Raw genomic sequence first — 19,122 nt, 5'->3', positions numbered from 1 at the left:
CTTTCCCACCGGAAGGGTCATGGGTAGACGTCCGTTAGCTATAAGCAAGCAACACTAAGCAGAAACGAAGCCACAGCCGAGCCAAACAATGCTTGCGCTTTCGTAATTTTCCGTAGGTAATTTTTATATTGGGTTGGCCGATCATTGTCCATTTCCCGAGGAGTGGGTGTGAGCTACTACAACAGAAGGCTCTACTTATGCCTTTACATTAGCGTTCTTTAGATAAGCAGAAGAGGTATTCAGCTGAACTAACTTAATTAAACGAGGTGTCCGCGAACGAGGAGACGACGCTGCTACCGAGTGGTATATATAGATGCTATTGGGTCAAACAATGAGCTTTTCAGGTCAGTAAGAAACCGCTTGACAATAAGGACTGACTACAAAAGGTATTGCTGCTTTTTCTCGTGCTTGAGCGGTTCAGTGCCTTCATATATACGGCTTGCGGACGAAGACAAAGGAAGTGACAGGACACTCTTGCACACACGGCGCACACAGGATACATTGCGGCAAGTGTGTTCTCCTATTCTTTATTTGTTCTGGTCAATGAAGCGCTACGTTTATTGCTCTTATGGACCAACAACAAGCCCATATAGCTATGTAGGTTATACATATACAAGTATGAACGAAACCAAGAAAAAGTGAATAAAAGAAACAATACAAGTGGGGATAAATTACTAAGAAGCGGTGTATCGGACGCAGCCGCCTTCGGAGAGCGGGTTGCCAAGCTGATAGCGTCCCTGTTATACCTCGCGCAGGGGGATCGACCAGGGGTCGTTGACCAAGGGGCAGCGCGCACCCCATCATTTTCTTTTCTTTCCTTTATTTTTCTTCGATTTCCTCCTGACTCTGGTCAACTTCGCACGCTTACTTTTTTGTATTTATCAGCTAATTTAGTCTTCTCAGCCACACCGTGGGTGGTTGTTAACGCATCGCCCGCGATATGGCCATCCTTACGTTCTTTTTGATGACATCATCTTCAATGAAATATCAGCGCAGTTTTCCAATGCTCCAAAATTTTCTCTCTTTCTTTTTGGTGCAGTATCTAAACAAATAAAAAAAAGTACTCTGGATGTTCGTACGTCCGACGGCGCTTCGATTTAGATACGTTCTCTAGTATTTTGCCTTACATGACCTGCTCGACGGGGTGTTTCCCTTAAGCAAAGTGGGAATGTTGAGAACTCCTTTTGGGGAGTACCTGTTTGTTCCTTATTGAACTACATTCTTTTAGTGTTCCATTGCACTCTTAAATATGTACACCGTTTGGGGCTTATCTTGTCCCCACAACGATAATGGTCATCTCTCTTGTCCGCATTTCCTTTCTTTAACACTGCGAGCCCTGTACTTCTAAGTCATGAACGGCTTGCGCGTTATCAGCGTGACACAGCATTATCAACAGGAACGTAGCGAGCGCCGAGTGTTCGAGAAAGGAAACGCAAGCAAGGCAGATGCCGATTATTCTTGCGGGACAAGTATACATCCCGAATGGTGCAGCCGTTTTAAGAGTGCACTTCCTAATGATGTACACCACACTCTTATTACAAAATTACACCCTATTGCCACACATCAATAATCGCCATCTGTCTTGTCCGAATTTCCTTTCTTTAACGCGGCGAGCCCGGTACTTTCCAGTAACGAACGACATGCGCGTTATCAGCATGACATGGCATTCCCGACAGGAAAGTAGCGGGCGCGGCGTTTTCAAGAAAGGAAACGCAAGCAAGGCAGATGACGACTATTGTTGTGTGGCAGAGATACACTCCAAAGGGTGTAACTTTGCCTAAGAGTGTATAAGAACACTTTACACCGTATGGGGGTTCTATTGTATGTCCCCCAACAATAATCGTCATTGTAATCTTGTGTACAATTATTTCCTTTATTTAACACTGCGCTCGCTACTCATTTGACAGGACCGCGACGTCACGCTGATACGCACGTGCACTCTAAAACAAAATTACACCCTTTGGTTTGTATCTTGCCACGCAACAATAATCGTCATCTGTCTTTCCCGCATTTACTTTCTCTAACGCTGCGAGCCCGGTACTTCCCAGTAATGAACGGCACGCGCGTTATCAGCATGACATAGCATTCCCGACAGGAAAGTAGCGGGCGCGGCGTTTTCAAGAAAGGAAACGCAAGCAAGGCAGATGACGATTATTGTTGTGTGGCAGATATACAGCCCGAAGGGTGTACCTTTGTCTAAGAGTGTGCAGTTCGTGAACTTAAAGTACCGGAAGCGCATCGTTAGAGAAAGGAAATGCATGCAAAATAGGTGACACTGAATTATTAGAGGGAGACTAGGTAAGTCCGAAAGCATGTAAATTTTTATAGACTACTTTCACTCTACGAGAGAAGAGTGAATGTACACCGTGAGCAAACGTACTCCGCCAGGGGAGTAAAATGATTCCCTAAAATAATACTTGATGAGAAATTACTCCCACAGAAAGAATTGTTATTACTCATGTTATTATTAAAGAATCGGAGAGTTGTTGGCGCAAGCTGAGTTCATCTGTATAGAGACGGAGATTATAGGGAGCGAATGTTGTCACTGAGCAACCAAATTTAAATGAATTGAATGATATACTTTATTTACAAAATGGAGACTCGGAGCTACAAACGAAAAGCGTCGTAAAACCGCAGCTGGCTTCTGTATTGGCGCACCAGCTGCTATACTTCGCGCTGTCTTTCTCACCCGCTAAACTTAGCGAACTGTTGCGGCGGAAGCCAGGGCCTCTGTTTGTAAACGAACAAGATGGCCCGTACTCGTGCTAAGCAGTGTTTTCTGCTCCTTCGAGGCACCGTCGCGTGAACCGAGCGCGCGCCCGTCGTGCGCGGCGACTCCTTCCTCGTGCCGATCTCACCCGCGGCGGGGGCCACGCGCAGCCTAGTTCGAGGCGCGGCCACTTCCTCTTTGGAACGCGTCCTGTCCTTTCGTGGCGACAGGAACATCGGTCACGCGATGGAGACTCCCGAGCTCCGGTCTTCGACGACCAGCGAAGGCGAAAGCGACGCCTCCGCGAGCGATACGGAACGGCCACAACAACGTGCTCCATGGATGGGTGAGCACGCTTCCATCTCTGGCTGGCTGTGAGGGTGGGAAAGCGGTTGCCTAAATTGTGGACGGGAGGCGACCTCAGCTGAGGACACCGTGACTGATTCGCGATAGGGGTACATTTGACCTATTCCGCCGCAGACGGATGTGCTGTCGTGAGAACCCTTGTGCGCGATAATTCGCGTTGCCCGGAATGCGAATACCGCGCGATGTGACGTGAAAATTTCGGGATGTAGCGTCAACATGCCGACCCACCGCACGATGTAACACCTTCATATCTGCGTTTAGACAAAGAAAAGTTGCGTTTACCGCAACAAACGTGACGAGGTACATAGTTACAATGCCCGCGTGCATAGATATGCTCCCTTCGGCGTTTAACCATGGTAGTTGCCGTAAAATGGGTTTTTATTACGTTCATGACGTACAAGGTTGTAGTACCGACTCGAACAGCAATTACGTCGCTAATCTGTCTTCAAGTCTGAAGAGGATGCACTCGGCGTTCTCAGGTTACAGTATCCTTCCCATGAGGCACAGCCTCGTAAATCACGAGGAGTGCTGAGACATATATAACATATATAACACATCTTTATCATCTGCCACTGTTCCTTCCTCATGGAAGTTAACTAAAGTGCTTCCTCTTTATAAATCCGTTGATTAGTAGTCTTTATCGAACTACAGACCGATTTCGATAACATTAGTCATGAAAAATCTTAGAACATATCATTCATAAACACATAGTGCTTTTGCTGGAATCACGTGATCTGCTATCTGACATACAGCATGGATTTAGGCGCGTTTTAGTACTACAACGCACTTAGTTGAGTCTACGCATGACATTTTCCTTAACCATGATGTTGGCAACCAGGTTGACGCTATCTTTATAGATTTCTATAAAGCATTTGACACAGTATTACACTCTAAGCTCCTTGCTAAACTTAACGCTGTACTAAAAAATCCTGAACTAGCTAACTAGGATTTCAAGCTTTCTTTCACTTCGTTCCCAGTTCGTCTCTCACAGTTCGACCGACTCTACCGCTATTGATGTGACATCTGGGGTTCCCCAAGGCTCCGTTCTTGGGCCACTGCTTTTTTTTTTTTTTATGTACATAAATGATCTGCCTGTTAACATCTCTTTTAACATTCGTCTTAATGCCGATGAGTGTGTTTTATATGAAGTTCACTCTTCTGATTATCATTTCCGCCTCAAAGAGTCATTTGCTAGGTTTTGCAATTGGTGCAATACCTGGCAAATGAACATTAACTTTGATAAAACCGTCCTTATGTCCTTCTGTAAAAAATCCTCCTTTTTTTCATTGCTCGTTCAATAACCGCGCTGTGTGTAGGGTATCTCAGAATAAGTATCTCGGAGTCATTCTTTTACGCATAACATGTCATGGTCTAATCGCATTGATTACATTTGTAAAAAGCACTAAAGAAATTGGGTTACCTACGCCGTACACTATCAACTCTCCAAAAGATACTAAGCTACTGTTATATAAATAGCTAATCCGTCCTGTTGTTGACTACGCATCTGTCGTTTGGAACCCTTATAAGCAGTGTGAGATTGACAGGCTAGAAGCAATTCAGAAAAAAGCTGTAAGATTTATATGTCACCGTTATGATCGGGATTTTTCACCCTCATCTACACTTCGTTCCTTGAATTTAACTTCGCTCTATTCACATCGCCCCATAGCATCGTTAGATTTCTTGCACAGCATCGTCAATTCTTCCGTTAGACTTTCAAAAAACAACTATACTAACCTCGCGCCAGAGTCATCGACGAGACGACATCACAACTTGAACTTGATGCCCTACTTTGTACGCACTATATTTTAATTCAGCCTTTTCCCTCGTTCCATAGAAGACTGAAATTCCTTACCTGGGTCTATTCGCTCATTCTCGCCCCGAAGTTTTGTATCTGCCATCCAAGATGAATGGTCCTAGCACGTCACCCTCATCGTTGTATCGTACTTTTCTGCGTATAATTCTGCATGATGAACAAGCGCAAACTTTCAACTAAATTTTCTTTCCGTCAGACGCGTCCATACAAGGAGCTTACTAACATGCACAAACAAGCAAACCTATTTGAATAGGAGTGTGATGATTACGTCGCCGCAACATGCCATGCATGAACCTTTCTTCGCTGCTAAACAGAAAAATAGAAGTTTCACTAAGACAAATGCGCTCCATCTCGAGGTAATACAAAACGGTTCCATCAGCTGTGTGGCACTGCAATTTTTTATTTTCCCCAGAATCTTGATCCTACAAAGCCGCGGAGCTCACGTGCAACATATACATTGTGCAGGCGAATGCCCAACACCGTTGCTTCTTATGGAAAGATCATGTTCCATTGCGCGATCAATAAAGCAGCGGCTAGTTTGCCCGATATACGACTTCCCCTGCTTGCTACGTTGTGCATTGGCTTTTCTCTTTAGGGGGGCGCATTTCGGTGAGGGCGAAGTGCAAGAACACCCGTGTACCATGCATGGGATTCACGTGGAAAGACCACAGGTGGTTAGGATAAATCCTAAGTCCTGTCCTCCCCCACCCCCCTTTACGACGCGCCTCATAATCACATTGTGTTTTAGGCACGCAGAACACCAGATTTTAAGTTTCTATTCACTTTTTTTAAACATCACTTCGTACAAAAGTCGTACAAAAATACATTTAAAAAATCAGGAACGACCCACTTGCTTACTTAAAGCATTGTGTTGTTACAAGAAAGCCAGCTTACTAACCCATGTTGGCAAATCCACATGAATGTCGGTCCAATAACTCCCGCCTTTTTGAACGGCAGTGCAAATATTGTTTGTTGCATGTGCAAACAGGGCCAGTGTTGCATCTCTATCACAGTGGTCCAGCCGATATTCGATTCACGCTGTTTATCTTAGGCCATCATTTGGCAAGGAATCAGAGTGGCACAGCCCATAATGGAACACTGCTGTTAACCTTTAGGTCATCATTGGGCCAGGAACTGCCAATGCGTATCGAACGCTGGCACGAGCTGACGTGCCGCCTGGGACGTGGCGCAATAAATTTGCATTGATAAAGTAACGTGTATATGAGTCCTATGATTGGCTGGAAAGCTACAGAGGACCGCCTAGTATAGCAGCCGGAAGCTCACTGCCGACAGCGAGACACTCCCTGTGCACACAAGAAATGTTTACGGAAGCGCGAAATTTTGAGTACGATAACGTTCGCCAAAAGCTTTTAGTAGCAGAGCCCACTGTTGTGGCTTAGCGGCTATGGCGTCCTGCTGCTGATTACGAGGTTGACATACCTAATCGTGGCCTAAGCTTCCGGGATTTCGATAGAGATAAAATGCAAAAATGCTGGTGGCACTTTAACGTAGGTCATGTGAATTAGGTTCACATAAATCATAGTTGGTTAAAATTAATTCGGGACCCTTCACAACGGCGTCCTTCGTGTCCCATGTTGTTGGAAATGTTTTATTTTTAACAAACGGGTACGACTTCCCTTATTGATGATGGCCACCAAGGGAGGAAGGAGAGAGGGAAGATGAACTTGGAGAGGGGGCAAGTTACGATTGCGCGAACAGTTACGTCTCAAAGATGTACTCCAGAGGAGAATCCACGATTATCTTTTCATGCTGTGGCTCCCCTATGGCCTCGTCCATTGCTGGGAACCTGAGGAACGGAGCGCTGCGGGTAGCCTACTCGGTGTTAAGTAAAGGATAAATGATTGGCGATGGAGGCTTAAACATTTTTAGTGTGGAGAAGTCAGCTCCAGCCACCGCAAATTGTTGCGCACGAGCAGACGTCCTCGAAACCATTTTGACATTTGAACCCGCGCCCTAGATGTGCGTTAGTTGGCCCGCCCTGACTCTCTAAAATGTTTACAAGTGAACCAGACACCAGCCTCCGATCCAACGAAGCAAACTCGACCCGGAGTTCGACCTAATTTTTCTTACTTCTGTCTCGACCCGCTCGCGTCCAGTTCCCATGCGAGGGACAGCCTTCCATGGTTCTTAGAACACCCTGAATTTTATTACAGACGTGACATGCACTTAGAGCAACAAAAAGCCACGATAATGCAAGACATAAGTGTTCAGCGTGCGAGGCACGCGCCGCTGATGTGCCTGTTTTGTTTTGTTTATTCACTTCTGACGAAAATAACTCTGTCCGATCGACATTCTCGGTTACACACACATATGCATACTTCGACATCAGAGCTCTCACGAGACAAACGATTGGTGAAGGCGGCTTCTCCACAAAAATATCTTTACTGAGGAGAAGCCAGCTTCAACAAGCGCAATGTGTTGCTTTTTCCATCCCGGGATGGATGGATGGATGGATGGATGGATGGATGGATGGATGGATGGATGGATGGATGGATGGATGGATGGATGGATATTATGAGCGTCCCCTTTGGAACGGGGAGGTGGGTTGCGCCACCAAGCTCTTGCTATACTGCCTAATGCCTATACTGCCTAATGTCCTACCTAGGTTAAACATTGAAAAAAGAAAAAAATACTATGAACTACCACGCCCAAATTTTCTGATCCCCTATTGCGAACTGAGCTTTTGTACGTCTCCGACTTTTGTCGTTTCCCTACTTTTCTTCCACCAATCCTCCAATCGCCTCTTACTAATGCCTATTGCGGACATGTTTGCTTTACCACTGCTCCCGCTGAACCCAAGGGCTTCGAGTAGGCCAGTGGTGCCTAAATCGACCGCTGGGTAGACGTCTTCACATTCTAATAAAACATGCTCCGTCGTTTCCCTAGCTTTACCGCAGCAAGCACATGATTCTTCTTCCCTCTTATATCTCGCTTTATAGGTGCGTGTTCTAAGGCATCCCGATCTCGCTTTGAAAAGTAATGAGCTTCCCTTTGAGTTATCATAAATGGTTTCTTTCCTGATTTCGTTTTTTTCCCTCTTAAGTAGTTACTCATGGCAGGTTTCTTTTCCATAGCCGCCACCCATGAGATTATTTCAGCCTCTCCGACTTTCCGTTTGACCTTCTTTGTTGCTGTGTTGCCCACCCTACAGGCCGCATACTTGCTGGTACGCTTCCTAGTTCTTTTCCTCCACTGTGAATCAATGTTTTTCCTGTACAGATACCTGAACACTCTCCCAGCCCAATTACTTTCTTCCATATTCCTCAGCCGTTCTTCATACTCAATTTTACTGCGAGCTTCCCTCACTTACTAGTCCAGCCCATATCACCCTGCACAGCTTTATTTGTAGTCTTCCCGTCAGCACCCAATACGAGGCGACCCACTGACCTTTGGTTCCCGTCGAGTCCTGATTGTACCCCTGATTTAAAGCAAACAACCGCATTTACAAAAGTAAGTACTGGAACTATTACACCTTCCCACATACCTCGGAGGACCTCGTACCTATTGTATCCCCATAGCGTTCTGTGCTTCATTATGGCTGCATTTCTCTTCCCCTTTACTGTTATGGTTTTTTCCTGTGTTTCCATATATCTATTGCCTTCGTTTATCCATATACCAAGATATTTATATTCTGTTACCTTAGGTATTTCTTGGCCCTGTATCTCCGCTGTCTGTTCACTGTCTTCATTGAATACCATAACACCTGATTTTCTAACACTAAATTTCAAACCTAAAGTCTTGCCTTCCTGTCCACAGATATTAGCCAGACGTTGGAAATTACTTTGCTTGTTAGCTAGCAACACAATGTCGTCCGCATAAAATAAACCTGGGAGTTGCTGCTCTACTACCGTACCCGCGTGTTTGTATGATCGATTAAACCCGATATTACTTCCTTCTAGCGCCCTCACCATGTACATCATAAACAGCAGCGGGGATGAAGGGCACCCCTGCCTCAGTCTCTTGTTGATATGAACTTTCTCCTCGCTCCTCATCCCTTCCCATTCAACGATGTGGGGATGCGCGACTCTCGCGCGTCCCCTGTGTTTTTCCCGCATGGCGCGTCTCCTGTAATCCGGCTTCGCCGCGTGGCCTGCATGATGCCCGCGGCGGTCGATGTGGTTGAGGCGCAGTGCGAGAGATGGCGCGAGTGTTGCGCTGCTAACGCCGCCTCACGGCAGGGTTACTTGGGGGCACAGGGGAGAACAGGTCCTTTTTCCCGGCGGGTCGGCGAACAGCGTGGACGTCCCGCGTGCGCGGCGACCCATGCTTCTGCGAGACCGCCTCGCGTGGCCGCCTTGGAACGCGCCACCGTTCACGTGACCGTGCACGCGAACGACGAGGCGTTGGGATCCAGCATGGGGCGAACATATTCGCTCGCTATCCGGTCGCGGTGAGTCGGACTTCTAGATTTGTCGCGCGCCCATCCGCATGTTTTGTGGATAGCAACTCGGCTAGCAGGCATTGATCTATGAAAGGTGCAATAAATGCCCTTGTGATTGTTTGCACAACTGTGTTGTCGTTCCTTTGTCCCAAGAGCACGGAGGAGAACCCCACAACGCAAACGGTATTTTCTAGGTAAATCTCTCTCAAAATCTGTAGACAATCGTTACCTAAGCCTTCCCCTTTCAGGATATCCCACAAAATGTTGCGGTCTACGTTGTCGTAGGCTCCTGTAATGTCTAAAAAGGCCACATACAACGGTCTGCTTTCTGCTTTTGATATTTCAATACATTGAGTAAGAACAAACAAGTTACCATCCAAACGCCTACCTATTCTGAAGCCATTCTGAAGCTCTCCCAAAATGCCATTATTATCTGCCCATGCTTGAAGCTTTAATTTGATTGCCTGCATTGCTAGCCTGTATATTGCCGATGTAATGGTCAACGGTCTATACGAGTGAATTCTGTGTTTCTCCCCGTTACCTTTATAAATTAAATTCATTCTACTTTGTCGCCAACTGTATGGTAGTATTCGTTTATCTTAAGTTTTTTCCACTGCTTTCACCAGAGCTTCCTTACTTTTCGGTCCCAGTTCATTTATCAGCCTAACGGGAACCTCGTCTAGCCCTGTGGCTGTGTGCTTAGGAATTTTTTCTGCTGTCTTCCAGTTGAAATTTGTCAGCACCAGCTCCTTTTCCACTTGGGTCTCCTTCATGCTCTTTTTTTCTTCAAGTACAACCTCGTCATTGCCTTGGAAAGATTCGGCTGTTACTTTTCGGATGTAATTTATTGCCGCTTCTCCTTCCAGTCTGTTTTCATCTTCGTCTAGGATATGTTGTATTGTTGTTGACTTCCTGCCTAATAATTTTACGTGGTTCCAAAATAATCTAGGTGCGCCCTTCTTTTTCTCACGTATTTCTGACAACCAATGTTCACTTTCAGCTTTTAATTTTGCTTGCACCAGTATTTGAACCATAGACTTTTTCTCCCGGTATATTTCCCATTTACTGGTTACTTCATCCTGCGGCAACTGCGCCTTCTTTGCCTGCCTGTGCTCTCGATATGCTTTCTGTCGTTCGGCAATCGCTTCTCGTATCTCCTTGTTCCACCAGCTTTTCGGTTTCTTTTTTTCCTTTCCAACGAACATGTTTCTCTTTCCGTATTTCTGTCGTTATTACACTTAAAAGCTCACCATATTCCCACTCTTTACTTGGTCATTTGCCAAGTTCTTCCTCAACTGTAGTGACTATATTTGCTATTTGTTCAGCGTTCAAATTTGGACTGGCCATTTTGATCTCTTTCCCAGCTACACATCCCATCTTCAATATTATGCGTTTATGGTCACTCCCTATGCTGCTAAACTCTTCCTCGTCGATGACCATTTCTCTCAATTTATCATGAATTCCTTCTGTCATCAGACAGTAATCAATGGTCGATTGCCGGTTTTCCACTTCCCACGTGATCTGGCCTTCACACTTAAGCCCTGTATTCACGATAACGAGGTTATGTTGCTTACAAAGGTCTAGCATTGACTTCCCGTTATTGTCGGTATAGCCATCTAAATCCAGTATGTGGGCATTCATGTCACCTAATAGGACAATTTCAGCACCATTCCCGAAACCCTTAATATCAGCGCTTATACATTCCACTAACTCGTTATTCTTCTCTGTGCAATTTATTTTCCGGTCCATAAATACGTAACGCCCAGCCAAGTTTCTTTCCCACTCATTGTACCTGATAACCAAAGATGCTCTTGACATTGTGAATTTACTCTTTTCTATTTGGCTCCCTGATGGATGAGCATTCCTACTCCCCCTCCCTCCCTTTCTTTCCGACTTAGTTCTGTTGCGCCCTTCCCAAACATAATTCTCAATAACTGGCGGCTCTTCCGAGTCTCTAAGGTGCGTTTCTGTAACCGCATACACCCCTATTTGTTCTCTATGTAACTGTTCCTCAATCTCTGCCCACTTTTCTGCCACCCTGCATGTTTATGTAGCTTTTTGCATAGCGAGCTCTTTTTCTTGCTTTCCTCCTTTTTCTGTTATCGACGGCGATGCTCTTCTGATGTTCCCCTAAGGGACCTTCTTCATTACCATCTACTCTGACCTCCTGAGCGCCCGCGGCCCCCCTAAAGAAGCAACAGCGCGACCACCAGGTCCTCAGACCCCTTCTCGTGCCAGCCTGTAATTGAAATGGATCCCGTCTCGTTTAAAACCACCACAACTTCTCACTTCCCTGTTTACTTCGACAACCTCGAAGCCTTTCTCTCAGCTCATTTTCCATATTGCCTCATTAGCAGCCACTACGGCTCTTTGTACGTGACTGTCACGTACAGGCACCTCCGGCACCGTGCACACCACGATCTGCACCTGAGGGGATAGCTCGCGCAAGTCGTCCACCCCCTTCGCCAAGCGCTGGGCTAGTCCTTGCCCTTTCCGGTTTAGGACGTAATTGAGCCCACCTGCTACAATGACAAGGTTGCGCATGTGGGCGTTTTCGGCGAGCTTTTCTTTTGCTCGCTCCATGATAGAACCCTGTGTCCGCCCTGGAAATGTCCCTACCGCCACTCTTTTGTCGCCTTTCACCCTCTCCACACTTGCTTTTGAGCACCCAGGCAGGTTTGAGTCGCCAGCGATAATCACCCTTTCACTCTCTCCCACCTCGCCCTGCTTCCCTTTGTTCTTTTCCGCGTGATTCGGACTCGACAAGGAGCATTGTCCCCTGGGCTCCTGCTTTTTCCGTGTGGCGGCCTCAAGGTAGGTGCCGCTCTTTCCATCTAACCCTTCATCACCCTGCATGGATTCCACGTATTTCGCTGACTCTCCCTCACCTGTCGCGTCGGGGGTCTGCGTTCCATTGGCACGCACATTCTCGTTCACAACGGCGGCCCTGTTCAGCTTTTCCTCTGCTGCTTCAAGTCTCTTTTCAACTACCTTCCATGCATCACGCTCCCTGCTTGGCTCATTTTTTACCTCTTGCACCTGTTTGAGAAGCTCTTCCTGGAAAGCCTTCATTTTCTGCAGCCTCGTATCGACATCACATTGTGGGCCGATTGATTCGATGCCCTCTCCCTTCTCATCCGTCTCCTCATCTGCCCTGAGGGACCCCCCGCGCACTGCTTGCTTTCCCGTCTTTCTCGCCATGTTTTGCACGGCTTCTTGCAAATACTACAATGCTATAATAATGCTACTACTGAGGCAAATGCTATAATACTATATCAATGCATAGCGCGTGCCTTTTAGCAAAGACCGATACGCACATGATCCAAATCCTCAAAATGTTGCAAAACAACACTCACCACTGTTTCAAAAACAATCAATGCTGCGGAGACCAAAGGTTTGACACGCTCTCGCGGGCGCTCAACCACGCGGCCACGCCTACCAAAACACGCACAGTAAAACCACTAATAGCTATTTGTCTTGCCACTTCCAAGCTACCATTTAAAGACTACAAACACTCAACGTCCCACCCGGCCCCATGTGTTGAAGCACGTGGCACGAAAGGACGCTCTAACCATCCTGCAAAACAAATGTACACGAAGCACACCCGCGTACCCGAAATACGAGAGACAAAAAAAGGAAAGAAAAAGAGAACCACCCAATTACTATTTAGAGGCAAAAAATCAGCAAATAACAAAACAGAAGCAAGCTCAAAGCATGCACAAAAACTTATGATTTCGTCGCCGCCACGGAGCCCCGAAAAGCACGTCCATTCGCCACAAAATCCAAACGCCGAAACCCAAACGCTAACTATAGATAACGGTGCCGTGCCCCGCCACCTTGCGGTACCGGTTGTACCCACGGACCGACAGGCGACACTACTGGTTGTGCCGGTGGCATCGGCGTTAAGGGGTCGCATATTCTTCCCTAGTAGCAACCAGCGTTTCGATACGCTGTCGCAGAGACGCTGCTCCTCGGGTCGAAGACGCAAATGCTGTCGTTTGAAACGCTGCCGGCCTAGGAATAAATTATCTTGTTCACGCACCCCATTTTCACCCTAAACTCGTTCAGGAAGATTAGCTTTCATCGACGTCGACTAGAGGATGAATCGTGTTCTGATAAAAAAATTGTTTGTTTCCCTTGCAGAGTTTGGGCCGACCATGTGCGGGATGCTGGCCGCACTGGAAGAGCAGGTCCAGCGGCGACCGATGCAGGCTGCTACACTGTACCGGAGCCGACGACGAACGTTCGCCGAGGTAGACCGGTGCTCGGCGCGGTTGGCCGAGGCCCTGCGCGCGCCGCCGAACTTTGCCGAGCCCGCGGACGTGGCGGCGTGCACGGCGGCGCCCGACGACACGCTGGTCGCGTTTCTCGCCTGCCTGCGGCTGTCGGCCTGCTGCACGCCCATCCGGCCGTCCGCCTCCAGTGCCCTGCTCGCGTCCATCATGGAGGAGCTGCCGCCCGCTTGCACCGTAGTGGACAACGACACGGCCGGCCGCTTTGCGAAGGTGCAAAGTGACAGGACGCTCAACATCAGCGACGCTCTGCAGGTCAGGGTGAAGCCGATTGCTCGGTGGTCTCCTCATGTGTGGACAAATCGCTGTCGCTCATAAATATGGTTAGCGCGAAACGAGGTCGGAGTGGAATCCAAGCAGGACCGAGTGCATAATGTTTCGCGTTGGCCGTAATCATAAATCAGCATGAACTCGTCCAATTCTGTTCTTTCGATTTCTTTTTATTTCGAAAGCTGTTTTGAAATCAATGATTTCAGCCAAACATAGCAAATATAGCCTGCCCTATCCGTAGCCTTATGGTAAATGAAGATCTTGGTGAAGCAGCACACTTGTCTATCTTACATCCGAATAGATGACTGTCCATTCCGCTCAACTAAGGCACCTTTAAATGTCTTTAGCGGTGGTGGTGGTGGGGCGGCGATTATTATTATTATTATTGTTGTTATTATTATTATTATTATTATTATTATTATTATTATTATTATTGTTGTTATTATTGTTGTTGTCGTCGTCATCATCATCATCATGGCTCGCGGATCTTTCGGTTTGTTTCTTACATGTTGAGCTATTTTCTGCACGTCCTTTCACGATCTCTTGTACTCCTCGCTGTTTGGTCCATACTGCTAACTGTTGGCGCGCACGTAGCACCGGGACGACGGTTCCAGCTGCTGGGATCGTCCGTTGCTGAAGCGGCCCCCGTCGCCCGCGACCAGACATGTGTCCCGACGGCCGCTGCTGCAGATCCTGGGCGAGGACGCGGACGGACGCTGCGCTCTGGGCGCCGAGCGCTGCCTCGGCCGCAACCAGTGGGAATGGAGCGAACACCCGGCCGACCGCGAGACCGTGGCCGTGCTGGACTGCGTGGACACGGCGCGGTTCTGGGAGGACGCGCTCAGCGCACTTTGTGCGGGCGCCACGGTGGCGCTGCCGACAGAAGGCAAGCAAGCCTGCACCGTGGGATGCTATACATTCTGACCGCCAACACGCTGGAACATGTCGTATTCCGCTATACTGTACAATTCGCCATCTTGTCAGCTCTGATTGGCTCACAAGGCGGCTACGCCTTCTCCGATTGGCTGAACGTGCAGACGCGGCGGGTTTAGACGGTGTTCAGAATGTAGCATTCCAGAGCGATGATTTTGTGGTTCTTCCGATGGTCCAATAACGATCTTGGCTACGACAAACCGCGCAGTATTTTGTCAAGTTTCTATAAGCGTCACTTCCTTGAGTGTGCCAGACCTGTTGTCGAGGCCTGCACGCTGGACTCGTGGTTTGTACTTTCGTTGCTATTTTCTTCTCGTTACGGTTTTGAATGAAAGAATAGAACCAGCGTGCCCGCTTTCAATTCTACCTTTAGTGTAGCCACTGGCGGATCCGTAAGGGGGTCCAGCGCCGGTACCTACGTCATGGTGACGTCAGATATTGCAGTTCTATCTTTTTTCGTGTTTGGGCCATAGAGGCCCCAGTAAAAGTACTTGAAACTTGCTAAGTACAGCTTTCGGTTCTTTTAGTATACTATGTAGTTCATTTTTACCGAAAATACAATTAACTGTAGGCCGGAGCAGACGTCGTAAAAATTTGTGACGTCACAGTGAGCAAGTGCGAAAACTTCAAGGCAGCGTATTCACTTTTTATTGTATAAAAAAGGTTCGTTTGCTATTGTAGCAGGATAATTTACACATACAGCTCAAGTTATTTTCTCTTTAGCGGGCCTTTAAGATTACATCCAACTAGAGCTTCTGTTAAACATATTTTATTGCATTTTTGGGTCAGCAAAAGCTGACACTGTTCAGTAGTTGCTGAACCTGCTTGTTACAATACCTTCAGATGCACTCACTTAGAAATCACGGCACGATTTTTCGCGAAGTCATCCAAAAGAAAGGAGTAAATTCTAACAGCTCATGGACGTGAGAGTTGCTTCGGTTATGACAAGTATGTCTGAATTTGATATTTATGAAGGGTAATTTACTAATACGTCTCAAATTATATTTCTCTAATACGTATAATGTCAGCACTGCAGCCCTCCAAAAAACGTCAGAAATTCCGATATTTCGTCCGAAATTTTCGATCTTATCTTCTCGGGCATTGCAGAGGACAAGCGCTCGCCGAGCGCGATGCTCTGGTTCCTGCGAAACACGTCGGCTACGCGCGTCGAGATGACGCCGGACTTGCTGTGGGCGCTGCTGAGGCGCGTCGCGCTGGATCCCGGGCCGGTGCCGCTGCCCGAACTGCGTCTGGTCAAGTGTTCGCGGGGTCTGGTGACCACGCAGCTGGTGCACCTCTTCCAGCGACTCCTGCCCGGCGCGAGCCTGGTGCGCGTCTACGAGAAGGCGGGTCACTGCTGCTCCTACGTGTGTCACCCATTAGCGGCGGGCGGCGAGCTGCGCCACCACGCCACCGACCACGGAGACCTGGTGACGATCGGCAAGCCCGTCGGCGACTGCCGCGCGGCCGTGTGCGAGGCCGACCTCCTGACCGAGTGCCCGCAGGTGCGTCCGAACACTCGCTTCGTCCGAGAACTAAACTGTGACCCGCCGTCGCCCAGTGGATATATGGCGCTGCGTTGCTGATCTCGAGGTTATAAGGGTTCGATCCCGGCGGCCGCATTTCGACGGGAGCGAAATGCAAAAGTGCTCGTGTACTTAGATTTAGGTGCACGTTAAGGAAACCCGGGTGGTCAAAATTAATCGAGTGTCCTCATTATCATAATGTGTTTCTGGCACGTAGCACCGCGGAATTCATTTTTTTTTAAGTTCTGGACCCGAGATCTCTTGTCTAAATATACATGGTAACTGAGAAATCGTTTTATTGCGTTAGCAATTATATGGACACTCCAGGCACATTTTTGCCGTCGGCGTCGCTGTCACCATGATGTTCTTATAAAGTTCAAGGTCGATAACATCGTCGCTGTAAGTGCGAGTGAAAGCGTGCAAGGGTGAGCCGACGATGGCGGCTCAATCTCGCGCGCAGAATGGAGGAAAGCGGGGAGCCAGCGCGCCGTCTTCCGTCGCACGCGAAGCATCCGGGGAGAGAAGGGGCGAGACGTTGTACTCCGGCTGCTGCTGCGCGTGCCTACATCTTGAAGGCGATGGGGACAGAGTGCGCCGAGTGCTGATAGCTTCGTGTGCGCTGTTTTCGCCGCTTAGTACGCGTTGAACAGAGAGGCACCGCGAAGGTAAATCGCTCGCTGCCGGTACCGCGCTTCCTCACTCCAACGTTTTGACAGCGCTGTTCCGCAGTCATCGAGTGAAATGTGTTCATGTTTGCCTCTGCGCGCGTGGTACCATGCTTAATTAGTAACTTAATTACCAACCAACTTTACCAACCAAGTACCAACTTAATTAGTAAGCGAATGTTTACAAGTTCATACGGCCGATAAAACTACTATCGTTACTTCGTATAGCATTAATAAAGGGAAAATGAGACATCCACCCAATCGTAGCAATTGCTACAAAAGAAACCCATACGGGTTCCTCGAAAGAAAAGCTTCGCAGTTAAAGACATTCGTCCTGGTCCGGGACTCAAACCCGAGACCGCTGCTTTTCCGGGGCAGCCGCGGTATACCATCTGAGCTAGCCGAGCGGCTAGCAGATGGTAGGGCGAAGTCGAACTCAAGAACTCTGAAGCAAAGGCAAGAGTTTGACGTAATAGTTCTGCGGAAACCCGCAAGGCGGAGGGCATAAATTAATAATGAAGGGAAAATAAGACATCCACCCAATCGTAGCAATTGCTACGATTGGGTGGATGTCTGGTGGTGGTGGATCTGGTGGTGGAAATTAGTAGAATTAGCACTCTACTAATTTGCAATCGCAATCGATGCTTCACCTTTAGGGCGAAAGTGCGACTTTTTTCTCAAGAACCACTGCACCTATTTTGATAGCGTTTGCGGCATTTGAAAGAAATAGTTTAAATCTAGTAGCTACAATAAATGAATTTTCAATTTATACCATCAATTCCTTTAGAAAAAATTTCGAAGATTGCAAAATTTCCGTACAGCTTCGTACGTCAGCAATTGAAAACGATATCACAGTTCCATGCTGTACCTAATAAAATATCTAAAGCCGACAAAGTATAGCTCGCTCTGCAATATACCATTACTTTGTGAGTAGGATTTTTGCCAAACCCTCGTAAACATCGCAGTAGTTTCACGTAAGCTTGCTAATTCATGTGCAATCGAACGCATTTATAACGTAGTGCTTGGGGCGTCTTAAGTCATTCGTTATACAGGTCATTTCGTTGTAAAGGTCACGCACCGCACAGCTCACAATAGAACCGGGACAGAATCATTCATTCGTTATACAGGTCATTTCATTGTAGAAGTGCTCGACTGTGTGAATTCGTTCGCTTGAGATGCCCTATAACAAATACAATTAGCTTACAGAACTACTATACATGTTTCTGGTGCAGAGTTGCGGATTTGCAAATTTCGTCGTTCGATTTTATTGAAACTTGACCGATTTTCGGCAATTTATTGCAAAAATAAATGCGGGTGTTCTAAATCAATATTATGCTTCCTAAGACTCGCCGGAACTTGACTTTCTAAGTGCAGCAAATTTCACTCAAATTCGATCCAGCTAGTCGTTGTCTCACAAAAGCATTTCTGTGTTTCACATGTAATCGAATAGGAAAATTGAAGTTGTTCCCGAGCTAAATATTCCCGTTAGAGTGCTTGAGTTTGTTGGAGGAAGAGAGAAAGATTTTTAAGAAAAAGGGGGGGGGGGGGCAGGGGGGAGCAGCAGAAGTTGGATTTGTAAGTCGGCATGCTGATTCCCGAGTACACTGGCTCATACTCTTTCCACATGTTTCCGAGGCATGAGACTGAGCGTTAGTAAGTATCGAAAGGTTTGAGCGGACATGAGTATCATCGGTAGTTAGTTCCGGTGAGTGGCAGTCCACATGGGTGCGAGTCAGTATACGTATAGCTTACAAAAATATCGGTGAATGAGCACAAGTGAGCATGCAAGCTTATTCTGCCATCATATGCGAAGCACTGCAAAATTAACCATATTACTGCTCCAAGAAACGCTGCAAGTCGACTTTGCTGTGCATCGCCGCTAGACATGAGAGAGTTTTAGATGAAGGGGGCACAGAAAGATTGTGTACGGCCCAAATCATGTACTAGCTCAGTGTTTCTTTTTATGCGCTACACGTTCCTTTAAAAGGAAGTGTCATACTAAGCCAGCTGCCGCTTTTGCAGCAAGGAAACTTTTGTAGAAATTTGCAACCAGAAAATTTCAACAATGATTTCGCTGATTCCGGCCATATAACACTGATACACTGATACATGAACTACTGTGCTTGGGTTTGATCAAAATAATTC

At 47.3% G+C, this 19,122-nt stretch overlaps 1 protein-coding gene across 2 annotated transcripts in view; it reads left to right on the top strand.

The window, feature by feature from the left end:
* Positions 1-19,122, top strand: part of LOC126536927 (mycosubtilin synthase subunit C-like) — a 38,426-nt gene that overhangs the window by 6,579 nt on the left and 12,725 nt on the right. Inside the window, exons 1-4 of one of the 2 annotated variants that reach the window (XM_055073606.2) lie at positions 2,934-3,056; positions 13,435-13,838; positions 14,448-14,739; positions 15,894-16,291. In XM_055073606.2, coding sequence (XP_054929581.1) covers positions 2,957-3,056; positions 13,435-13,838; positions 14,448-14,739; positions 15,894-16,291 — 1,194 coding nt within the window. In that variant the 5' untranslated portion in view covers positions 2,934-2,956. Of the gene's footprint in view, positions 1-2,933; positions 3,057-13,434; positions 13,839-14,447; positions 14,740-15,893; positions 16,292-19,122 lie in introns of those variants that run through there. The other variant, XM_050183995.3, reaches the window with a different exon arrangement.

The sequence above is a fragment of the Dermacentor andersoni genome, chromosome 4 (genome assembly GCF_023375885.2).
Source record: "Dermacentor andersoni chromosome 4, qqDerAnde1_hic_scaffold, whole genome shotgun sequence".
NCBI lineage: Eukaryota > Metazoa > Arthropoda > Arachnida > Ixodida > Ixodidae > Dermacentor > Dermacentor andersoni.
This window is presented reverse-complemented; position numbering and strand designations above follow the sequence as displayed.